Source organism: Monomorium pharaonis, chromosome 8 (genome assembly GCF_013373865.1).
Source record: "Monomorium pharaonis isolate MP-MQ-018 chromosome 8, ASM1337386v2, whole genome shotgun sequence".
Taxonomy (NCBI): domain Eukaryota; kingdom Metazoa; phylum Arthropoda; class Insecta; order Hymenoptera; family Formicidae; genus Monomorium; species Monomorium pharaonis.
In genome coordinates this window covers 20,977,155-20,998,091 of record NC_050474.1, presented here as the reverse complement: position 1 = coordinate 20,998,091, position 20,937 = coordinate 20,977,155, and the positions used below count along the sequence as shown (strand labels likewise).

Below are 20,937 nucleotides of genomic sequence, written 5' to 3'. Positions count from 1 at the left end.
TCGATATGCCGGCCCCTCCTACACATCGACATCGGCGATCGCACGAGTGACGAGTAATGCGTCAATATTGACAGGGACGCGTAGAGAGACGGGTCACGTTGCGCGCGCGTTTCGCCGGGCGCGTTTCGCGAAACCGACGTTCAAACGGGACGATGGCAGCCGTGGTGGAACCCGCGCGTTTGGTTTATGCCACCGGATTCTAATTCGTGATTCTAATTCGTGGGTATCGGGCGCGGGCATGGGCAGACCGGTCGACCGACCGGCCGGCCGGTAGGTAGTAGATGGCTAGGTCGATCCGGCCGGCAGTCACTCGCTCGCTCTCCACGCTCGCCCGCTCGCCTGCCCGCTCGTGTGGGCAACGGCACGGGAATTCACGATGGCTCAAATGAAAGCACCCTTTCGCCTCTCCTCTCCCCTCCTCCCCCGCGTATACCCGGATCAATAGGGCACGGACCGGCGAAACTTCTCTACCACCACTTCGCCCTCGCGGCCGGGTCCAAATACGTACACGGCATCCATGGTCCTCGTGCCCATTTCCGGACCTCGTTCGCCCCCGCACGCCATAAATATACAGCACAACCGAGCTACCAATTAGCCATCGGGACACCCGTCGGCACTGCGTCGTTCCGGTAAGTTCATTCGCGCCGGCGAGTCGGGGAGTCGGACCGAAAATTGCTGGAACACTCGCGGGCCAGCAGCTCGCCGCGCTTTTTTTCTTTCTTTCGTATATATACTTTTTTCTTTTCTTCCGGTCACCGTCGGTGTCGAATGAAAGAGCATGTCCCAGTGAGAATTCGCAGCCACGGAGGTAAAGTCGAAATATCCAAATGCTTCAATTTGTTTGAAAATTATACGGCACTTAAAAGTGAAATCTATATTGTATAAAAAATTTCAAACCGATTGACCGTCTAGTTTCTGAGACGGTAAAAGTTTAAGTTTTATGCACAGCATCTTATGCAACTTATATATTATGTTACTTTATGAAATGCTTTGATATACATAAAAATTATATTTTTTTTAATGTTCTTCCAAAAACTTAATTTTATTCGCTACGTGATTTTTTCGTACACAAATAAAAGCTAGGGCGGAAGTAAGTTTATGAACTAAAGATGACTTTTTTAAATTTTTTCCTGCGAGAGAAACTTGTATTTTTATTTAGAAATTTACAATTTTGTAACAAAAATGACGTGAGAGAAAGCACTTTCATATTTAGTTAATATTTCAAATTATAAACAAAAGTAATAATTTAAGTTAGTGTCGGCTATTTAAAACGTTGAGTTTTTGGCAGTCTGAAAATGATTTTTAATATTTAAAAATGGGCAAAATTGAAAGTATATTGTATAATTCCATTTAAATGTTAAACAATGCATTTTATAATTAAAATGGTGTTACAAAACTTAGAGCAAAACACATTTTTGATATTATAAATAACATTCAATATAAATATGATACCGACATTCTTCGCATTTTAACTTCAAAATTATACTAGGTAAAGTCTATTTTTTTTCAATATTTCATGAAATTCCTTCAATATAATATAAATGAAAATTACGTCAAAACCAATAGTATTTCTATGGAATTTGAATGCTAAAACTGCAAAAATTGCTATTCTCATTAATACAATTCACTTTTTGCTGACATTGTATCGATTATGCATTCTTAAGCGCGGCATTTAACTTCTCGTCCTAAGAAATGTAAAAATGAATTATCTAGGCAGGAAATAATTAGATTCCTCTCTCGTTACTTACGAGCGATAAGAGTTTTGGATTTCTCATTTCACGAGAATTCAGTTACGTTAGTTGACATTACACCGCGAGTTATCGATTACGTTCCGCTCGAGAAGATTATTCGGTGGCCACACTGTTAATTCCGTATATCGGACAAGCAGAGCAGATTAACAACCGGTTGTAATAATAACGATAAATGAAGGATTCAAGGCTTAATCGATTGGCTCGACCGAGGAATTCATCAATTAGATATATATTCCGCACTCGGCGTAATTAACTTCTACGCAGGACAAACGGGAGCGGTCGCTAAAACTCGCAACGGAAAGAATGACTGAGCGAAAAAGAAAGAAGAGAGAGAAAGAGAGAGAGAGAGAGAGAGAGAGAGAAAAGAAGAGTGAATCGTATTGTTGCTGCCGCCAACATTCGATGGCTCAGGGTCCTGTAAGTAAGTTCATTCGCGGGAGGAGTCGTCTCGAGAATCGGAAAGGAGCGGTAGCTTCTGCCGGCGCTGTGTGAACTATTTTCGATTCCGACGGGGTTGATAAAGTGGTGGTGGAGGGACTCGGCGGATGCAATAAAGGCGCTTTTCCGCGAGTCACGTTTCGACGTAGCTGACGGGAACCCTGAGGAATCTCTATAGCACAGTGTGACCGAGGTAATTTATTTCCCGCCTTGATATTACATAACGACAATACTTTGTCGTAGCTGCGATTAAATGATGAATCGTTTAAGGGGGGGGAGGGAGGGAGAGGACGCCAAATCAGATCGCGATTCTTGATCGTGCCGGTGCTCGACAATGTGGCCTAATTTCCATGCTCTTATCGTACGTAAGTCCCAAGTTAGTTGAGCTTCACGCGAACGCACCTTATTTTAACGAGAGAGCGAGAGCGCGATGGGATGGTGTGTGTGTGTTAGGAAAAATTTAATAATTAAGGTTTAATCACGTGGAGGGGAAATACGTTGCATTAAGGCGGCAACTTCGATCGGGATGGCGTAATTTCGCATGCTAAGCCGTGTAATATGTACGCTCGCGTACTTACGGCGCTATTACGGTACGATACCGTGGGTTTCGAGAACAATATTAGCAACGTTTACGCGGACGGTTTGTCACGATTAAGCGTTTCAGCGCTTATGGCGAAATTGGTACTTCGATAATATATCACGGAAGCATAAAACCGACGCTATCGTCATAAACACGCCGACTGGGTAATAATAAGTTAACGCAGATTTAGCGCCGGTAAAAACTGTAGCTTGCATTTATCGTGCCGCTAAATTGCCCCGTCGAAAGTAAAAGGAGATGGGTGGAGGGGGGGCTGCCTTATCGCGACTTATCACTTTTCATTTATTTCCAATACCCAATTCGCTTATCAGCTTATCGCTGTACGCCACATTATCCTCTTTACCGATAATATCAAGTACGCGCAGAAAAATATCATTCTCTCGCTAAGAAAACCGATTACTCTATTTTTAGTTTTCTTCTTTTATATAACGGTTTATTTTTACAAACAATATTTTCTTCATAATAGCCTTAAAATACCCTCGTCATTTACTTGAAACAAGTTATATTTACTTAAAATAAAATTCTGTGTGCACATGGAAAAATACATATACTGTAAGTATTACTTAAATTAAGTAAATATTACTTATTTCAAAGATAAAATAACTTAATCTATCCGCAAGGTAAAAATTTAGATTTTAATTTCTTTCGATATTTTATAATATTCTTTGAGAGAGAGAGAGAGAGAGAGAGAGAGAGAGTATAAATTATTTTTTTTTGTATATGGTAATGAATTTTTCTAAAATTCATAACGAATATATTTTAAAACAATTATCGCAAAAGAAAATGTTCTTTGTTAAAGATAATTGAGATTTATTAAAAGAAGAAGAAAGGTAAATTGAGTTAATTGCATTTGTTAGCAATAGACCTGATATTTTTAATGTGCAGAGTATTTTTATCGCCAGTGTAATTATCTATTATAAAATGTACATTTATTATGTTGCTAATTGATACATTTTTCTATTTGTTAAAATAATTACTGAGATAATTAGTGCAATGTTATTCTTTCTCGAAATCGTAGCGATTGATTTTCCTCCTTGTTTGTCAAATATAAAGATAGATAGTTAAATGAAGGACAATTAGTTATGTTAATTAATTAATTAATTGGCGAAGACGGCGAGAGGACCGACCGGTTCGTTATCGTAATTCCTTATTTTTCCGCCCGAGATCCCGAGTTCTCGTGCGATCGTCCCCGCGCAATTAATCGCCTCGCGATCGTGCTGCAATTAACGTTTTCGCCGACGCGTTAAGCACGACGGACGGGTCGGTCGGGTTAACTGAGCGCGGGTTAACTGAGCCACTGACGCACAGCGCGCATTAAATGTCTCGGTATAATTTCTGTGTATAATTTCTCATCCCCCGCGGCCGAGCCGGCCGACGTGCCGACGACGTGCCGACGCGATATCGCGACAGCGCGACGGGGGTGTTTCAAAAAGTGACGCGCGCGCGCGCACGAGGATGCTAATTATTTCGAACTCTCGGCCTCGTGCTCCCCGTTGACTGGGGGGGGAGGGGGAGGGGGACACGACGAGCCTCACCTGCCTTCGCGCGCGATAAGAGCAACCTGAAACAAACTACGCGGGGCTTTAAAATTATTACACGACCATTTTTTAGTCGCGCCCGGACCGGCGCGGCGCCAGCCGAGATTGAAGTTCCGTTGCGCGCGAAGGAACCCGGTATTTAATCACATGGCGAAAACTTTGTCATTGCGGGGAACGGAGCATATTTTTTGTTTTCTGGTCAGTTTTCCAATAACGATATGGAAATAGATATCAATTTAACGCGCGTGTGGACGGATGGATTTAGATGCGGTTTTCGCGTGCACGCCGGAAACGCGGGATTAAAAATGCCCGAGTTCTCGAAAACAATTCTATGAGGCGGATGAGGAAGAGGGAGGGGGCCAATAAACGGTGCGTGCGCTTGTAAACGATCGCGCGTATAACACGTATATGTGTATTAAGAGATATTGTTAACATAGATCGAATGATTTTGACGGAAATATACATTTTATGTCGGGCGTAAAATACATTCTCGCTCGCTCGCTCGCTCGCGCGTGCGTCAACAACGCGTACATTCAAATATCCGCGAAATTTTATCTCGCGCTCCTCCATATACATGGGGCGGAAAAACTTGAAATTTCCAAGAGTTTGAAAATTTATATCCATGATTGCCGGTTAAATATTACGTTTTAATTTTTCTCTGTATTCGTCCGGAAGGGGGGTTAGGGGGTGGAGGAGAGGAGTTATTTATTCGCTTTCGACGCAATCACAACTATCGATTTCCGGCCCTCGAGCGCCGCGTCCCGTGGCAACTTTAAATATTATTTTTACGGCATGTCATATTGCGTTGTTCTTCAAAATCAATTTTTTTCAAAAAATTGATGGATTTCTATAGTTGTATATTTAACGTTTCGTTTGAACATCTCGAAGAGAGAGAGAGAGAGAGAGGGGAGGGGGAGAGAAAGAGAATCGCGAAACTAGAATTTCCCGAAGGGAAAAGAGACAATTTTTCTAATAGACGTTCTAATAAACGTTTCGCGATATTTAGATGAACTTTGATCGCACGAATTTCCGCTCGCATAGCGACTTTCTGCATTTTATGAATGGCGAATGTAATGCTTTTTTCCCCTTCGGGCGCGGCGTACTTTTTCAGGATTAGATCCTCCCTCCTGTCCTCTATTTTTCGGGATTCCGTTCCCCTTCCTCCCCGCTCCGCCTCGCCCGCGCCCGGTTTTAGAATTGAAAGGATTTACGCGCAATATATACGATTGTTTGTGCAGTTCCAGAAGGAAAACCGACCATCACGGCGGCGCACAATACCTCAGCGACGTCTATTTATCTGGCATGGAAGCCGCCGAGCCGCGACACCATACACGGCGAGTTCCTTGGGTATCGCATCGGGTATCGGCGACGCGAGAAAGCGGATGAAGAAATGAAGAACGTTTACATTCGCGATCCCGCTGTCGACGTAAGTCACTCGATCTCATTGCGCGCCGTCTGCTAAGAGAGGAGAAAGGAAAGGCAGAAAGTGAAACTCGTTCTTTTTTTTTTCTCTTTCAGAACCACAGCATTCACAATTTGGATACCTTCACGCAGTACCTTGTCTCCCTGCAGGTGTTCAACCCGGAGGGTCACGGACCCGCGTCGACCGTGACCGTGATGACCGACGAGGGCGGTAAGTAAGAGAGAACGGACGATTAGGTTGAGGGGTGGGGGAAGGGATGAAGTCATCGAGCGTGATGTCGCGCGAAGACACAACGGGAAAGAGAAGAGTCGGAAATGAACAAAACTAGAGTACGAAATTGAATTAGGGTGGTACTTGGTGCACAATGCCTAGGACACGGAATACCGTATATACCCGAGCACGGTAAAGCAGAACGCGCTCGTAACAAGGTATTGAAACGGGAAGCTGGTTTAGCTGCAGCTGCAAGACGAGAGTTCTGCGTAGTTACGGGGGAGTGCGTTCGCTTCGGTGCGCAATATCGTTTGCATTAACATTTGTGTTAATTATTAAGCAGAGACTGGCATTGCCCTCAGTCAGACTTAAGGTAAACCCTCTTATCGCGTAGCGACAATTCGCGCCGGATTACGAACGTATCTATCGAAATGCTTAGCGTTGAAAGCTTCGTCGAAGGAGCAATAAGTCGTTGAAGCGGATTTTTTCAAGGAAGGGGGGAAAAAAATGATAGTCTTTGTGGAAAGAAGTTCCGACCTCCGAAGTTTTCCCAGCGTGTTTAGAACGCATTTTAGTAGACTGTATGCATCTTCCGCCAGCGGTGATTCATCGTTTTCATCGTTGCACTCTGAATCATCGTCATCATCGTGCTCCGCGCATATACCGCCGACAACTTTCTAGCTGCAGCCGCACTCTCGTCTCGGAAACTCTTCGCGGACGTCGAGAGTGCTCCATTTCCCCGAAGGAAGTATTCCCATAAAATCCAGAGGAGGATGCGCGATACGTGTACTCGCGATTACGCCTGGGAATTTCTCATCCACGGCGAAATATTTCTCTCAACATTCAACATGGAATTTGGTATGTCGAGGGAGACTGTCTGTTCTGTGAATTTATAAGAAGTTTCCAACGAGGCTTTACTCCGCGAGCTTATTAATGAAAGAACGAGAGAAGGAGCGAGAAAGAGAGACAGAGAGAGAAAGAGAGAGAGAGAGAGAGAGAGAGAGAGAGAGAGAGAGAGAGAGAGAGAGAGAGAGAGAGAGAGAGAGAGAGAGAGAGAGACAGGAAAAGGAAAACGGGAGATGAAGAGAGAGGACAGAGGCAGCTGATTCGACGATTCAAGAGGGAAAGAGAGAGCTCCCACTCGCGCGCGCAAGAGACAGAGAGGGAGAGAGAAACGCTGAACGATCAGGAACTGGAGGAAGGGGAAGAAGTAGGGATCGTGACAGCCGGCGACCGTGCGACAGAGGAAGCCGACTGCAGTCCCGACCGAAGAAAAAGAGAGAAAGAGAAAGAAGGTGAGAAGGAGCGAGCAAGCGAGAGAGAGGGAGAGAGAGAGAGAGAGAGAGAGTGAGGAGGGGAGAAAGAGAGAAAGCGGCCGGCTGGAGCAGCTGCCTGCCACGGCGTTTCGGTCGGCGCCGCGCCTGGTCTCGACGATCGATTTTCCCCGATTTTTCAGCACGCGGCAGCCGGAGTGAAAGAGAGAGAGAAGTGCCCGCCGCACACACGAGTCGACCGCGGCGAGCACGCTGCATCGGCACGCTAGCAGCAGCAGCAGCAGCAGCAGCAGCAGCCGGTCCGCTCGTCGTCGTCGTCGTCCTCGTCGTCCGGAGTATCGTGCTCGCGTCGGGCGCACGTGCGTCTCTCTCTCTCTCTCTTTCTCGGAGCGTCTCTCGGGTCTTCCGCGTGGGTGCAGCAAGCGAGGTTCACGCACGCTTCGCCGGATACGAGGGACGACGCGTATATAGGATGCACGACGAGTGCCTGGAGAGTCGCGTGTGCGCGGGCGCGTCCGCTCGAGTAGTAGTACGCGTGAGTAGTGCGTGAACGGTACGTGCGTGAGTAGTGCGTGAGTGCGTGGGTAATTCGGAGCGAGCGAGCGAGCGAGCGAGCGAGCTCTCTCGATGCGGCGGTGCGGCGCCGCGAGTGCGCGTGTAGTCGTTGGCGTGCACGCGTCGCGCTCACGCGCGCGATTGACAGTACGCGCGTTGGTGGTGGGCCCCGCGGTGCTGTCGGTGTGTGAGTGCGCCCGTTCTCTCTCGTGTAAGAATAATAATCGGCGAGTCGCGTGCGTTCTCCTCGATCGATCGCGGTCTGGATGGCGCGGCTCGCGGCGGAATCGCGGAATCGCGGCGCGAGTGCGAAAAGTCACGACCGAGAGAAAGGCCGTCCCGGCGGTGGAGAAGGCGAGAGAGATAACGAGAGAGTGAGAGGAAGAGAGAAGGAGAGCGGAAAGGCGAGAGAGGGAGAGAGAGAGAGAGAGAGAGAAAGACAGACAGAGAGCGCGAGCTCGCCGAGATGGCGGCGGACCGTCCGATTCCGACGACGCCTCCTCCGGATCGCTGGTTGACGCCTAGTCCGTGAAATCGCGAGGATATATCGCGAGCGGGTCCGCTCGCCCTGGGCGTGATCCTTTGTTCGGGGCCGGGACTCGCGGCTCTTCGATCGTACGCTCGCGGGGCGACCGAATCGGATTTCGGCAGAGTGGGCAGATACGACGGGGTCGCCGTGGGGTCGATAAGCGACGCGCGAGCGTGAGCGAGAGACGTGCATGTCGAGCAGTGCCAAAATGAAACCAGTGCGGCGAATATTCCGTGATATAGCCTCTCTGTATTCCGCGCGTCTACCTCTCTACGTGCTTCTGTCGGTGATTTTTTATCTCTCTCTCTCTCTCTCTTTCTCTCTCTCTCTCTCTCTCTCTCTCCTTTTTTCCCTCTCCTCATCTCATTCGTTTCGTTTCATCGGGCAGGTGCAGGAAGTGACCGCTGTCCTTCGAAAAAAATCCTTGAGGTTCTTTCGTGCTCTCGTACTCTGTGAATGACTCTGTGAACGCTTCGACGAGTGTTCGCAAGAGAAACGGGAGAGGAGGAAGAGGTTGATTAAATCGATAGAGAAACGTGAAAGCACAACTTATGTTTGCTGCGTGAAAAAAAAAACATTTGCTACATTCTCTCTAGCTCTCTCGTTTTTTTTTTCTTTCGACTTTGCTTTTCGGTGCGTTGACTCGAGCGCGAATCATCGTCGCGAGCACGTGATTCCGCGAGTGATTTTGATTATCGAGAAGCATTAATCGGTTTCGATGAGACGACAGGTGCCATTAAAGTGAAAATGGGGTGACCAAGTCGTAGCTTTTTTTCGCCGCTTGGCTTTCGATCCTTTCATATTCGACGCGAGAAATTTCTACTGCAACTCATTTCGGTTATAGCCGGACATTAATAGAGAATCCGATGACACTTCCCTCGCTTTTCCTTTGTGTACTCGAATGGAACGAAAAAAAAGGCGAACACGATGCGGCACTATTGTGAGTCACTTTGATTAATGAGGAATATCGATAAACTTTTCAATGACACATCTGTCAACATATTTAACTTGTTTGTCACGAGAAATCTAACTTATCTCCGATTTATCGCGAGAAAAAATTGTGACAATTTCATTGGACGTCGAATGAATAACAAAAAGTATCGGAGATTCTCCAAAAATAAATCAGGACGCGAGTGCCGTTGAATAATAAAGAGAAAACGAAATGAGCGTCTCCCTAACTTCCGGTCCGATTTGACGCGAGAGGAAAAATAGCCGAATCGAGCGATTCCGTCGCAGCGCGGCGCGGCGACGCGCGACGACGACGACGACGACGACGACGACGACGACGACGACGATAACGACGACGTTGAAGGACTCGTTGCGAGTTCGATCGGTGAAACTCGGTACATCCGCCGCGTCGTGAAAACGCATCGGGGGAAAAAAACGGCGGCGACGACGACGACGACGGTTCAACGCACGCTCCGGCGAACTTCTCTCTCGCGCGATCGGGGTCAATCCATTTCGCGCTGCCGTTTCGAATCGCGGACCGTCCCAATTTCGACCTGATATCGTTTCCTAACGAATGGTCCGTAGCGCATTCGTCGGTGCATCCTCTCCGATTCTTCTCTCTTTGTTCGTCTCGTACGAAAGTCGCGTAAGGAGACTCGTTGTTTTCCTTGCTTCGAAGGATCTTTCGGCGAAGGGAAGGATTCGAAACGTGACAGTAGGAAATTCCTTACGGGCCAATCTCCTTACATCGTCGCTCCTCTTCCGGGTAATTTTCATTTGGTGTATGTCATTGCGAAACGTTTCGTTTCGCGCCGGCCGAATGTAGACGAGTCACGAAATGGGGCGCGGTCTACCCGGCTTTTTTTTTCCCTCTCTTTGCTCCCGTTTGGACGATTATATTCAGGGTTCCGTCTCTCGCTGCGAAGAGTAAAAACTCGAGCGCGTGCGTGGAATTGACGTGGGAATCGTGGATTAGTCTCATCCGCTTTGCATCGCCCTTTTCTCGCGGAGAGGACCGAACTTTTCAACTGTTTTTCACCGACAAATAAGCACCCGACACGCTTGGCGCGCAGACAATCATCACGGACGGCCATTTCAATTACCAATAATACCTTCAATCGCGAAACGCAGAAATACACACATCGTGTTTTAATTATCGTTACCAGCGTGCAATCAACGTTGCAACACGCATCTTTTATGCTTTGCAAATAAAAAACGCATATAAAAAGGAGCTTAACGAAACGTCATTGTTCCTTTATGAGCCAATTGCGGACCATCGTTGTACGCGGTCGTATATGCGATTCTTCTGCATTGAATAAAAGTTTATGTTGTCGCGAAATAACGCGTGTCACGTTATTCGTCGGCATTATTCCGCGGGGCTCTCTCGCAATTATTTATCTATTCCGCGGTGCCAATTAGGCAGTAAATAGAATATGAAACTGGAGCACAAGTCCCTTTGTGCGAGGGGTACCTCCCTCCCTCTCTCCTTCTCTTTCTTTCTCTATTGACGAGGAAGCGCCATTATTATTGGCCGTCCTGTAATTTGCTTCTTTATCCGTTTAACCCGGCGTTCGAGCTAACTCAGTTTCTCCTGCGACTGATGTTTAATTGTTCGCATTGTATCAGGAAAATTCACTCTCGTCGCTTCGAAAGTTCCTCGTCCTCCTCCCCGCAGATCGGAAATTGAAGGGATATACGGGGTGCTGGAAAAGTTCGTACGTGCGCAAACTTTCTACATTGTGCCGGGATTTTATTTGGAGAGCAGTTTTCCTGGAAAAGATCCCCGTGATTCCGAAGAGGCTCCGAGCGGTTAGGAAATAGCGTGTATCGCGAATAAATCTCCACACAAACTTGCGAATGCACAAGGGGCTCGTCCTTGAATTCTAAACGCTTGTTCAGGTAAAGATCTTATTAAAGATCCCGAGATGATTAACGCTGATATTTCACGTCACGTAGTTCGCAAGACGCGGTGTGAAGAAGGGCAAACGCCAATCTATTCCAACTCTTTACGGGCGGTTACAGATGCGTTTTCGCTATTTTTCACTTCTACTACCCGCGACAGATCGGGCTCGATAACGGCACGACCGGTATCGCCGTACACCGTCGTTGTTTAGGGACAGCAGCGGCGCTGTATTCCCCCCAGTCTCCGTCCACTAAAAACGCAAGGGGAAGTCACTCGACAACGTTCCAAGGGGTCCGAATAATCCGCTGCCTGCCTACGTTCCTCCCTCGTGACACACACGATCGTGTGCGCCGTCGATGACGAATGCTCGTCCGCGGTGATATTTCGGCTAGTCTTCGTCCACCTATCCGAGCATTACGTTACGTATTATCGCTACTCGGGCGCAGTTGAAATAACGATAAAGCCCGCGGTGTACGTGCCTTGATGCACGAGGCGCGAGTTGATGCACAGCTATCGATGTCAACTTTCGATTCGAACTTTCCGAGGCTGGGCCTTCCGATAGATAGAGTCTCGGCGCTGCGACCTCGCAAAATTTTTTTCCTCCCTCTTTCTCTCTCGTGTTTCATAGATAGCGCGATTTCCGCATCCGCTTATTCCGCCATCCCCGCCGCGCGAATTTCTCGTCGACGTGTGCCTCCCTTTCCGCGCGCGCGAGCCGCGCCGAGCCGATCTCTCCGCGCGACTCGCGCGGACCTTGTGGGCTCACGTCGTGGTTTGCTCCAAACAGGAAGTAGCCGTTCTCGAAACTAGTGCTGTGCAACCGTCGCGACGTTTCTCGCCGAAAGGTCGACTCGCCGCCCGATAACCCAAGGAACCTTTCCGCTCCCTGCGATATGTGACAGTGACGACGAACAACGGCTAGTGATGTACAATGCGTCGTTGTGCGCTCCACCGTTGGACCGCTGTGACGAAGACGGTGTGATAATCAGGAGCGTAGACGCGTCGCGAGAGGAACGCCCCCGTGTTCCTCGGCGAGGATGGGCGAATTCGTGAAATAGCAAGAGAAAAAGAACGAAAGAAGACTTGAAGCAAGAGAAAGGAAAGGAAGAAAGAACAGAGGGAGAGAGAGAGAGGCGTACGCGCGCGGAGCACGCGGCGTTTTACAGCTGCAGCTGCAGCGTGGCGAAGAAAGGAAGAAAGAAGAAGAGATGTCGTGGACCAGCGTGGCCAGTGTCGCTCAACTGGCGGCCTCGCTGGCCCTGTTCCTGAGGCTCCTCGTCGCCACGGCGGATCCGATCACGCAGACGACCGACGAGCAAATCTTCGAACGGACGACCTACATCGTGCCATTTTCCCTGGAGAATGACAGCGATATCGGAGGTAATTCGCCGGGGTCACCTGGTAGCGGAGAGGCCGGCGCGAAATTGTGCCTCCTGCTCGGAGAAAGTGCGAGAGATGTTTAGAATAACACGATAAAAAAAAGCTAATGAAGAATACATGTATATTATGATAATTAAATGCAACGAGTATTGAGAAAGAGAGAAGTGCTGCGGAGCTGGGACTATAAAGGGTGTGGCGAGCGAGATATTTGTTTCGTGTCAAAAATGCAAATATGGCAATATAAATTTTCATATATTTTAATTAATTCGCTAAGAAATTATAATATTTAAGATCATTAATTCAAGAAAAATGATTAAATATACACTGAGAAAAAAATATTAACTTGACTAAATTTTTCAACTTGATTAAATTTCTTCAGTTATTTGTACATTTCATTGAAATATATTAATACTTGAATTAAAGGAATTTAATCAAGTTGAAAAATTTAATCAAATTAACAAATAACTTTTTTCTCAGTGTAGAAATTGATGAATATGTAAGGATATAAATTTTGATGAAATAATTGATGATTTTGCAATTATAAAGACATTACTTTAAACGAAAAAAATGCATTTCTATAAATTTTTACAAAAATTAATATTTGCGTAAATGTAAAATATTATATACACGTATCGAGAACGAAATTATGAAGTGTTTTTCGTCTATCTTTATATCCACGTTCATTAGACGTAAAATGAAAATAGAATGACAAATCTTTATCTGTATGTCGTAACGTATATCTCTATACATATAATTATACATTCCTAGGGCCGGTTGTTCCAACTTCTTGGTAAACTTATCTATCAGGTATGCATGTGTCTACCTTCAATTTTTTTTAAATAAATAAAGACAGACACATATTTACCCGATAGATAAGTTTACCAAGAAGTTGGAACAACCGGCTCCTATTAAATTAATATTAATATCTCAAATATCAGTAATTGATTTTATTTCTTATTACGTTTTACATGCCGTTAGAGAAATCTGTTTTGTCGCTAAGAGGCGCATTTTTTCCTTTCTTTCGGACGCCGAAATGTCTAGTCCCGGCTCAGATAAGGCGAGATATCGAATGAAATTGATAACGGTATAAATAGAACACGATAAATAAAAGTGAAGGAAATAGATATCCTCGAAGTTTAATATTTTGCAAAGCATCTTCGTCGTAAAATCGAATGGAATTTATCGGATAAGATCTCGTTGCGACACTTTACTGCGAACTCAAATCTACTTGAATGCGACGTGAAATTACAACGTACGAAATTAGGCGGTGTAAATCCGATCCGATGTTACGTTTGGGAATTCAAGTTATTTATATTTATGCGTTTCCAATTACCGAAACGGTCAGGCCTGATAATCGAGCGATCGGAGCGCCAAGATAAATTGAACAATGGCATTATTAACGATAACCCGCGCGGAGAATCAGCTCGAAATCGATCATTTGTATTCGCGCGCGCGAGTGAAACGAGGTGGCCGAAAATGTATGCGCATGTAAATGAGGGCGGCGGCGGCGGTGAAAATCTCGCGCGCGTTTAGCGCGCAATTAATCGGCGAAAACAAACGCGCGCGAGTTTCACTAGGAAATGCCGTTCGAGTATTACGTTACCAGCCGGCCAGCTCGTAATCACCCTAGCGAGCGTATAAGACTGTCCACTCGTGTAATCGACGCTTAACTCATTTCCCGTTCCGTCTCGATTTCGCGGAGCAGTGCGTGCTTGCATCTCGCTTTGAGCACGCGTTAAGACGCACACACAAGCGCGCGCGTCGTGAGCCGCGAATCCGCCTTCGTCTTCCCCTCGAATCGCGCCGGCTCCTACGATGCACGACCGCCCAGCCGATTGCGCAAATCGTTTTAAATGCATGCATACACCGACGCGCGAATGCATACACGTGCCCGCGGTGTTGCATTATGACACAAGCCAGCGCGAATCGACTCGCCGGTGGTATATTTTGTAACCCGCTGCAATTGCCGCTGACTTTGTGCGTCGCGAGGGGAAAAAACGTTATTTTGCAATATATGTAAAAAAAAAAAAATAAACTTTTTTACTGCACACTCGGGGATTCGCCCGACCGTAATTGCGGACCGGCTGCCGCGTATTGTTTTCCCGCGCGTAATAAAATATTGACGAGATCGACCCGTGTTTTCGGGGATCCGCGTAAAGGAGTGCACGCGGCACAACTGCCTTTTTCCCCCCCCCCCCTTAATTTTGCGCCCCCGCGCGGTGCAGCACGTGCATCGCCACGGCAACGATTACTTAGTGACCTCAAGTGTCGTCGGAGTATAAAATTATGGAAATACGCCCGTCCTCGGAATTGTCTTCAAGAGCGCGCCGGCAAAACCGCGTATTACGGCTCCCGCGCGTGATCCGGACATTCTATTTTTATGGCAGGACCAAGGCCGGTAGCCTAATCTAGAAGGCGCGAATGCATGTCAGGGCCTCGCCAATGCGAGCTCCATCTTTGCGTTAACATTTGTGAAGTAACTGAATTATTAGCACAACAAACGAATGCGAAGTTGGGGAAAAAATATATTATCTCCGTCATCGACACTCCGTATACACGTCGTTTTTTTTTTTGTTTTTTTTTGGCATTTTCTCTACGCACGTTGGGTCACGACACCTCCGAATTATCTCTCATTGCCTTTACAAGTACGAAAGAATTCCTTCAATAACTCTTACAGAGTACTAGAAACCATTTATGTGCTCTAAAAATAAATTATACATAAATATTGCAAGTATTTCAAAGAACGGAAATTCGCAGAATATTAGCGGAAAAGAGATAACCTTCCTTCTTGAGAGGTCGAAGCGTATTAATTCGTCGATCAAGAGAGAGTCAAGGGACTCGTAGTAGTAGTAGTAGTAGTTGCAGCTCGGATGCAACTTGCGGCGGCGCAACATGCACCGCAAAATCGAGGCGCATGCAGGCGCGAGTATCCGGACACGCTCGAAGCAGGTACCTCGGGTTTCTTATCGGCTGTTCCTTTCACTCGTGTACCGTTACTCAGTGGGAACCTATCCTAATAAAGGCACTTTCGCCTACGCGGTTTAACCTCGGGGTTTCGCGATAATCTTCGCGATGCGTGGCCGGGCGCGGGTTTTTTTTTTCTTTTCCCGCTGATCATCGCTCACCACGAGGTGGCCAGCGGTCGGCGCGGCGTCGCGTGCGTCGGTTTCGCTGGCACGCGCTTTACGACGCTTTGTCGCGTAATCGCCTTGTGCCGGCCGCACGCGGGATGAGATCACTCGCCGAGAAACGATTCGCCACGGAACGTGGCTTCGACGAACATGAGCGTCAGCAGATTCTAAGTAGACTCTCGGCGTAGATCGGTTTTCCACGCCGCGTGCAACGATCGCGACCTTGCTTGCGCCGCGCCGCGCCGCGCGCCGTGCGGCCCGCGATCATATTCGTTTTTCAGCTCGATAGTAATACGAGAACGCGATCTCTCTCTTCCTCTTTCTCCTTCTCTCTCTCTCTCTCTCTCGCCCCGTCTCTCCCTGTGCGTCGTGCACAGACTCGATATGGCATCATCCGCCGCCGCAGCTCGTAAAGCTTGTAAAAGGTGGTTCTCCCGCTCTCCGCGGCAGCCTCGCGTTTTATTACACGTCGTTAATCTAATGCGAATTCGATAAGCTCTAAACGGAATAACGCAGTCGAGACGACAGCGACGAACTAACGACCGCCGAATAAATTCTCGACGGGAGTCGGCGAGGGAACGTTTTTCCTCCGTCGACGATAATTACGAGTAATCATTAAAAATCTGTTATACACAAGTTTTTATTACCAAGCTAGTTTTGGTTTATCGAGTACACGTTTCCACGGCTTTATTTTAATCGGCGCAGATTTGCTAGGCGCTCCTTTACTACGCGTCACTCATTTAGTTCTATTTAAAGCGCGTCGGAATGAGCGCCGTCTAAGCAAGTCCCCACTGTCAATGGTTTTACGCAGCCGAGGATAGAATGCAAATCAATTTGCATGTTTTGTACTGCAACACCGCGCGGTATGGTAATGCCGCGGTAGAGTTGTATGAATATTCAATAAATTTGGATTCTCTTACGAACGCTCGAACGGCCGTTTATTCATCCGTATTATTTATTCTAGAAAATAGAGCTTTGGAAAAAATGGAAATACAGTTGGCTATTGATATCCGCCGCTGCTTGCTCGAGAGAGAGAAAGAGAGAGAGAGAACAGCTAACCGTAAACCGTACAGAAACGGACCCGATACGTTGGCCGTATATCCCTAGTATCCCTGGAACAGAGTAAGGCAACACATCGAGTCATATTCTTTTCTTATCAATGCGACGCGTAGTAAAGAGCAGGATAAGATCCGATGTCTCGTATCTCTCTTCCGTTACGTCTTGACCCAAGGTGCACACACGGAAAATGTGTCATAGAAAAGAGCGTCGTGTCGCGCACACGGCCCGGCACTATTTCTTTATGCCTTATGCAAATCGCGTACTCGCGGTGTGCGCGTACAAAGAAAGAACGTGACAATGAGAGGAACGAAATAAGGATCTTACTCACGCGGCGCGTGGAGAGTTTACTATTTCTGTGGTTGTTGAACACTTTGTCTCAGCGCGGCGACATTGCGCACGATGACGACGAGAGCGGGGGGGGGGGGGGAAAGGTCAAATCGGTTCATTGTGACGCGAGCGCAAAAAGAAAACCTCATGTTTTTCTCCCTTCCGTCTCTTCCAGCGCCGACAAAGCCGGAGAATCTCACCTCCCGGGGAATCACCGGGACAACCATTGAACTCTCGTGGTCGGAGCCCGAGAACGCCAACGGTGTCATCGCCGGTTACCGTGTCTACTACATGCATTCCAATTATACGGACGTTAAGATGCACCTACCCGACAAATTGTCCGCGGACGCCGACTACTCGGACATCGACTTCGTCCTGCGAGAACTGCGTAAGTATACAAACGTTATTATCCCAATAATTGCATCGGAAGGCACGGAGACGTGGATAAGATTACGCGAGCGACGTTTGTTCCTTTTATCGGGTGCACGCGTTTTCTATTTACCTTTTTTCTAAACGGGTAATCTTTGCTGCGATACCAAATTGCGAGCTAATAGCGGACATCCGACATAAAGCGCTCGAGTTTACCTATTTACTTTAACGCGAGAATATGATGTTTAGCATCACCCGACGCGGCGCTATCCGTCCTTTGTGCCTTTTTTTTTTTTAACGCGCCAGATAACGCGAGATTAACCATGTAATCTCCACTCGACAGCGAATAGTCGTTACAGCAGACGACCGCAGATAGGTCGGTGTACTTAGTTTATTGATAAGGAAAAGCTTTAAGAATTCTTATCGCCGTACGCACTTTTTTTTCTCACACGCGCTTGCTCCGATCCAACAGATGCATCGTTGGACAATTCGTTGTAATTAAAGGGGAACGATGATCCTAACGCGTCGGGAAAAAGTCATCCTTGTTGAGCTTCCGATCAGATTTTTTTTTACGATCTGCCGTAAAGAAGTAACTTCTTTCATTCGTGAGACTTGATTTGTTTCAATTACCATTTATGAATCGCCCGTGCCGTCTCGTGTTTTGCAGACCCGTACACCGAATACAAGATCTGGGTGAAGGCTTACACGCGGAAGAACGAGGGTGAGCCATCCGATCAGATCATTCGCAGGACCGACATAACAGGACCGAGCGCACCTCAGATTTTGAATTTAACCTGCCAGTCCCACGAGTCGGTCTACGTACACTGGGCCAGACCGGCGCACTTTTGGGGCTCGATCGATTACTACTACATCAATTATCGAAGGGACAATACGAGAGGACCCTATGAGGAAATCGAGCTATCGGCCGACAAAAATCATCTCGAGAGCGGGGTACATTTTACAGTTTCATTATTTAGCGATAAATCGTAATGATCAGAGATCAACACATTTTTCATTTGATTTAATAATTTGCAAGTTGTCTGTCTTACTGTCAGTGTGCTGGGGAAAATAGTAATAGAAATATTAGGTCGCTTTCTCTTTCTCCAACGTTTAAATACGTCTGAATATTTTTATAAGATTTATAAAAATACTATTTGAAATAAGTTTTCTTTTGATAAAAAACAAGTATTTAACGTTTAAACGTATATTTACTTGAAATAAGATAGATTAGTTTACATTTTGATATGTTATAGATAAATGAGTTTCTCTATTTTCTATTATTTATTTAAACTTATTTATTCATGACACGTCGAAATATAAAATAAATATCTTATTTGAAGTAAACGTACATATAAATGTTAAATACTATTCGCTCTTTTTATATTTACTATTACTATTTGCTATTTCACAGTTATACGTCCTTTAAATAAATCTTTCTATTAAATCTATTTCAATTTTTCCTCAGCATCGTTGATAATAATATTGACATAAGCAGCTTCATTTCTCTGTCTCTTTCATCTTGTACTTCGTCAGCCGTTCTTTGTTTAGCTAACAACCAATTATGGGACCGTAAGAAACGTTTGCGAATTTATGCTCGCAGGCGATTATACCCAACCTGACGGTGAACACCGTTTACGAGATTATGGTACGGGGGGCCACCAGGAGCACAATAGACAGCCGCCTGATCATTCAAGGCGACAGCTCTATACCGACGAAGGTGTTGGTCACCCGCGATTGCGACAAGATACCGCCCTTGATGCGCCGCAGTAGCAAGGATCTCAGCGCGGGCGTGATCGCCGGTATGGTGTGCGCCTGCTTCGCCGTGATGCTGGCGATTACGTCCTTCGTGCTGTGGAAGTAAGTCACGGTTTAACGCACCGCGCGTTATCGCGCGTACTCTGAGGAAACCTTTAGCTGCAACGCGCCGGGCGATATATTTCCGGGTCGCGCGCGTCGATGAGTGCAACCGCGAAGGGGGGAAAAAAAATATAAAACTCTTCTTTGAGCAAGCTCTTCTTTATTACATAACAATTGCCCGCCCGTCTTCGTAGCGCTTAATTTAAATCTCCGATCTGTATCTTTTATCCGGGCAATCTACGATACACGTTAAACAAAGCCCTCCTCTTTTCCTTACGTAATTGCCTACGTCGAGATAACCGACGCTTACAATTAATAAATTAATAGCGTCTTTATCGCGGTAGAAGTACAATCAAAGAGTTCAAATAAAAGCCACAAAACGGCCAAGTGACAACGAGAGATCTACTTTCTCTCGCTGCAGCGAGTTACGCTTTACAGTTACGGCCGATCTTGCGAAGTATTATTTCGCATCGCCGACGTTTCACTTCCGCTCCGGCTCGACCGATCTAACGCTGCAAATGATCTATTATTTTTGTTAGCTGGGAAAATTGTCGACCGGACAATATCGGTAGGTTCGAGCGTGCCTGGTTCGCGAATCGCATTTGAAGCACGGAGTGCGGGCAATTAGAAAGTTTCCGAAGCGAGCGATGCAATCACGCGCACCTTCGCACGCACCCGCAACTATTTTTCCCATTCAGACTTTCCCACTTGATTTCCCGCTGCGGTCCATATCATCTTAGCAATCCTCTCTCGTTTTATAATCCTCGAATTATCTCGTTCCCGGGAAAAGTTTCCATGATACTTAATTTGTCAAATTCCCTATGCTGTATTTTACTTCATATAAATTATACTGAAAAGAAGTTTGATAATAATAATAATGCAGTAAAATAATTTTAATTATGTTTGATTAAAATAATCAAATATTTATAATAGTATTTAAATATATAAATAAATTAAATCAAATATTTATGTGAATAAAATTTAATTGAAATAAAATTTAAGTAATTATATTAATACTAAATAATAATAATAGTAGCAATCAATTATTAAACGGTTACTAAATATTGCTGAATATTTAGTTAGATTGCTGAATATTCGGTTAATATAATCAAACGTTTAATTGAAATTATTTCACCAAAGCTTAATAACTACATTTAAACTTGATTATTATTATCAAACTTTCATTATAATATCGCAAGAGTAAATAGGGGGATAAATTGCATAGTTAACTAATTAATTTTTTATTATTTCCACTGTTGAATTGTTTAATGGAAATTTCGTGAGAAATTTTATCCGTGTTACTACGCTGACCAGTATTAGATTAATAAAGTAGCAACTATATTTTCTTAGCTTTCAAAGGAAAATTCTTATTGCAAAGATATTCTCGGTAGTTTGCTTTCCGTGCGGTGACGATTGAATAAAATATTTGTCCGGATTTGAAAACATGGGTCTTTGACACAGAGAGCAGACGTCCGATGCCACACTGAGAAAAAAATTGAAATATTATCGAGCAAATGTATTTTCGACATTCTTGTGAAATTTTTCAATATTTATTGGTTATGTAAAAAAAATTATCGTGACGACAGAATATATATTTTTGTGAAATATACTTTATTTCGGTGAGATATATTTCATGTTTCTTATTAA

The 20,937-nt window shown here is 45.7% G+C and overlaps 1 protein-coding gene across 8 annotated transcripts in view; it reads left to right on the top strand.

Moving 5' to 3' along the window:
- The window catches only part of LOC105836922 (tyrosine-protein phosphatase 99A), a 282,921-nt gene that overhangs the window by 249,609 nt on the left and 12,375 nt on the right, over nt 1-20,937 (top strand). For all 8 annotated transcript variants that reach the window (XM_012681300.3, XM_028190075.2, XM_036291454.1 and 5 more), the window contains 5 exons: nt 5,564-5,751; nt 5,844-5,958; nt 17,240-17,452; nt 18,101-18,384; nt 19,034-19,290. In XM_012681300.3, coding sequence (XP_012536754.1) covers nt 5,564-5,751; nt 5,844-5,958; nt 17,240-17,452; nt 18,101-18,384; nt 19,034-19,290 — 1,057 coding nt within the window. The remainder of the gene's footprint in view (nt 1-5,563; nt 5,752-5,843; nt 5,959-17,239; nt 17,453-18,100; nt 18,385-19,033; nt 19,291-20,937) is intronic.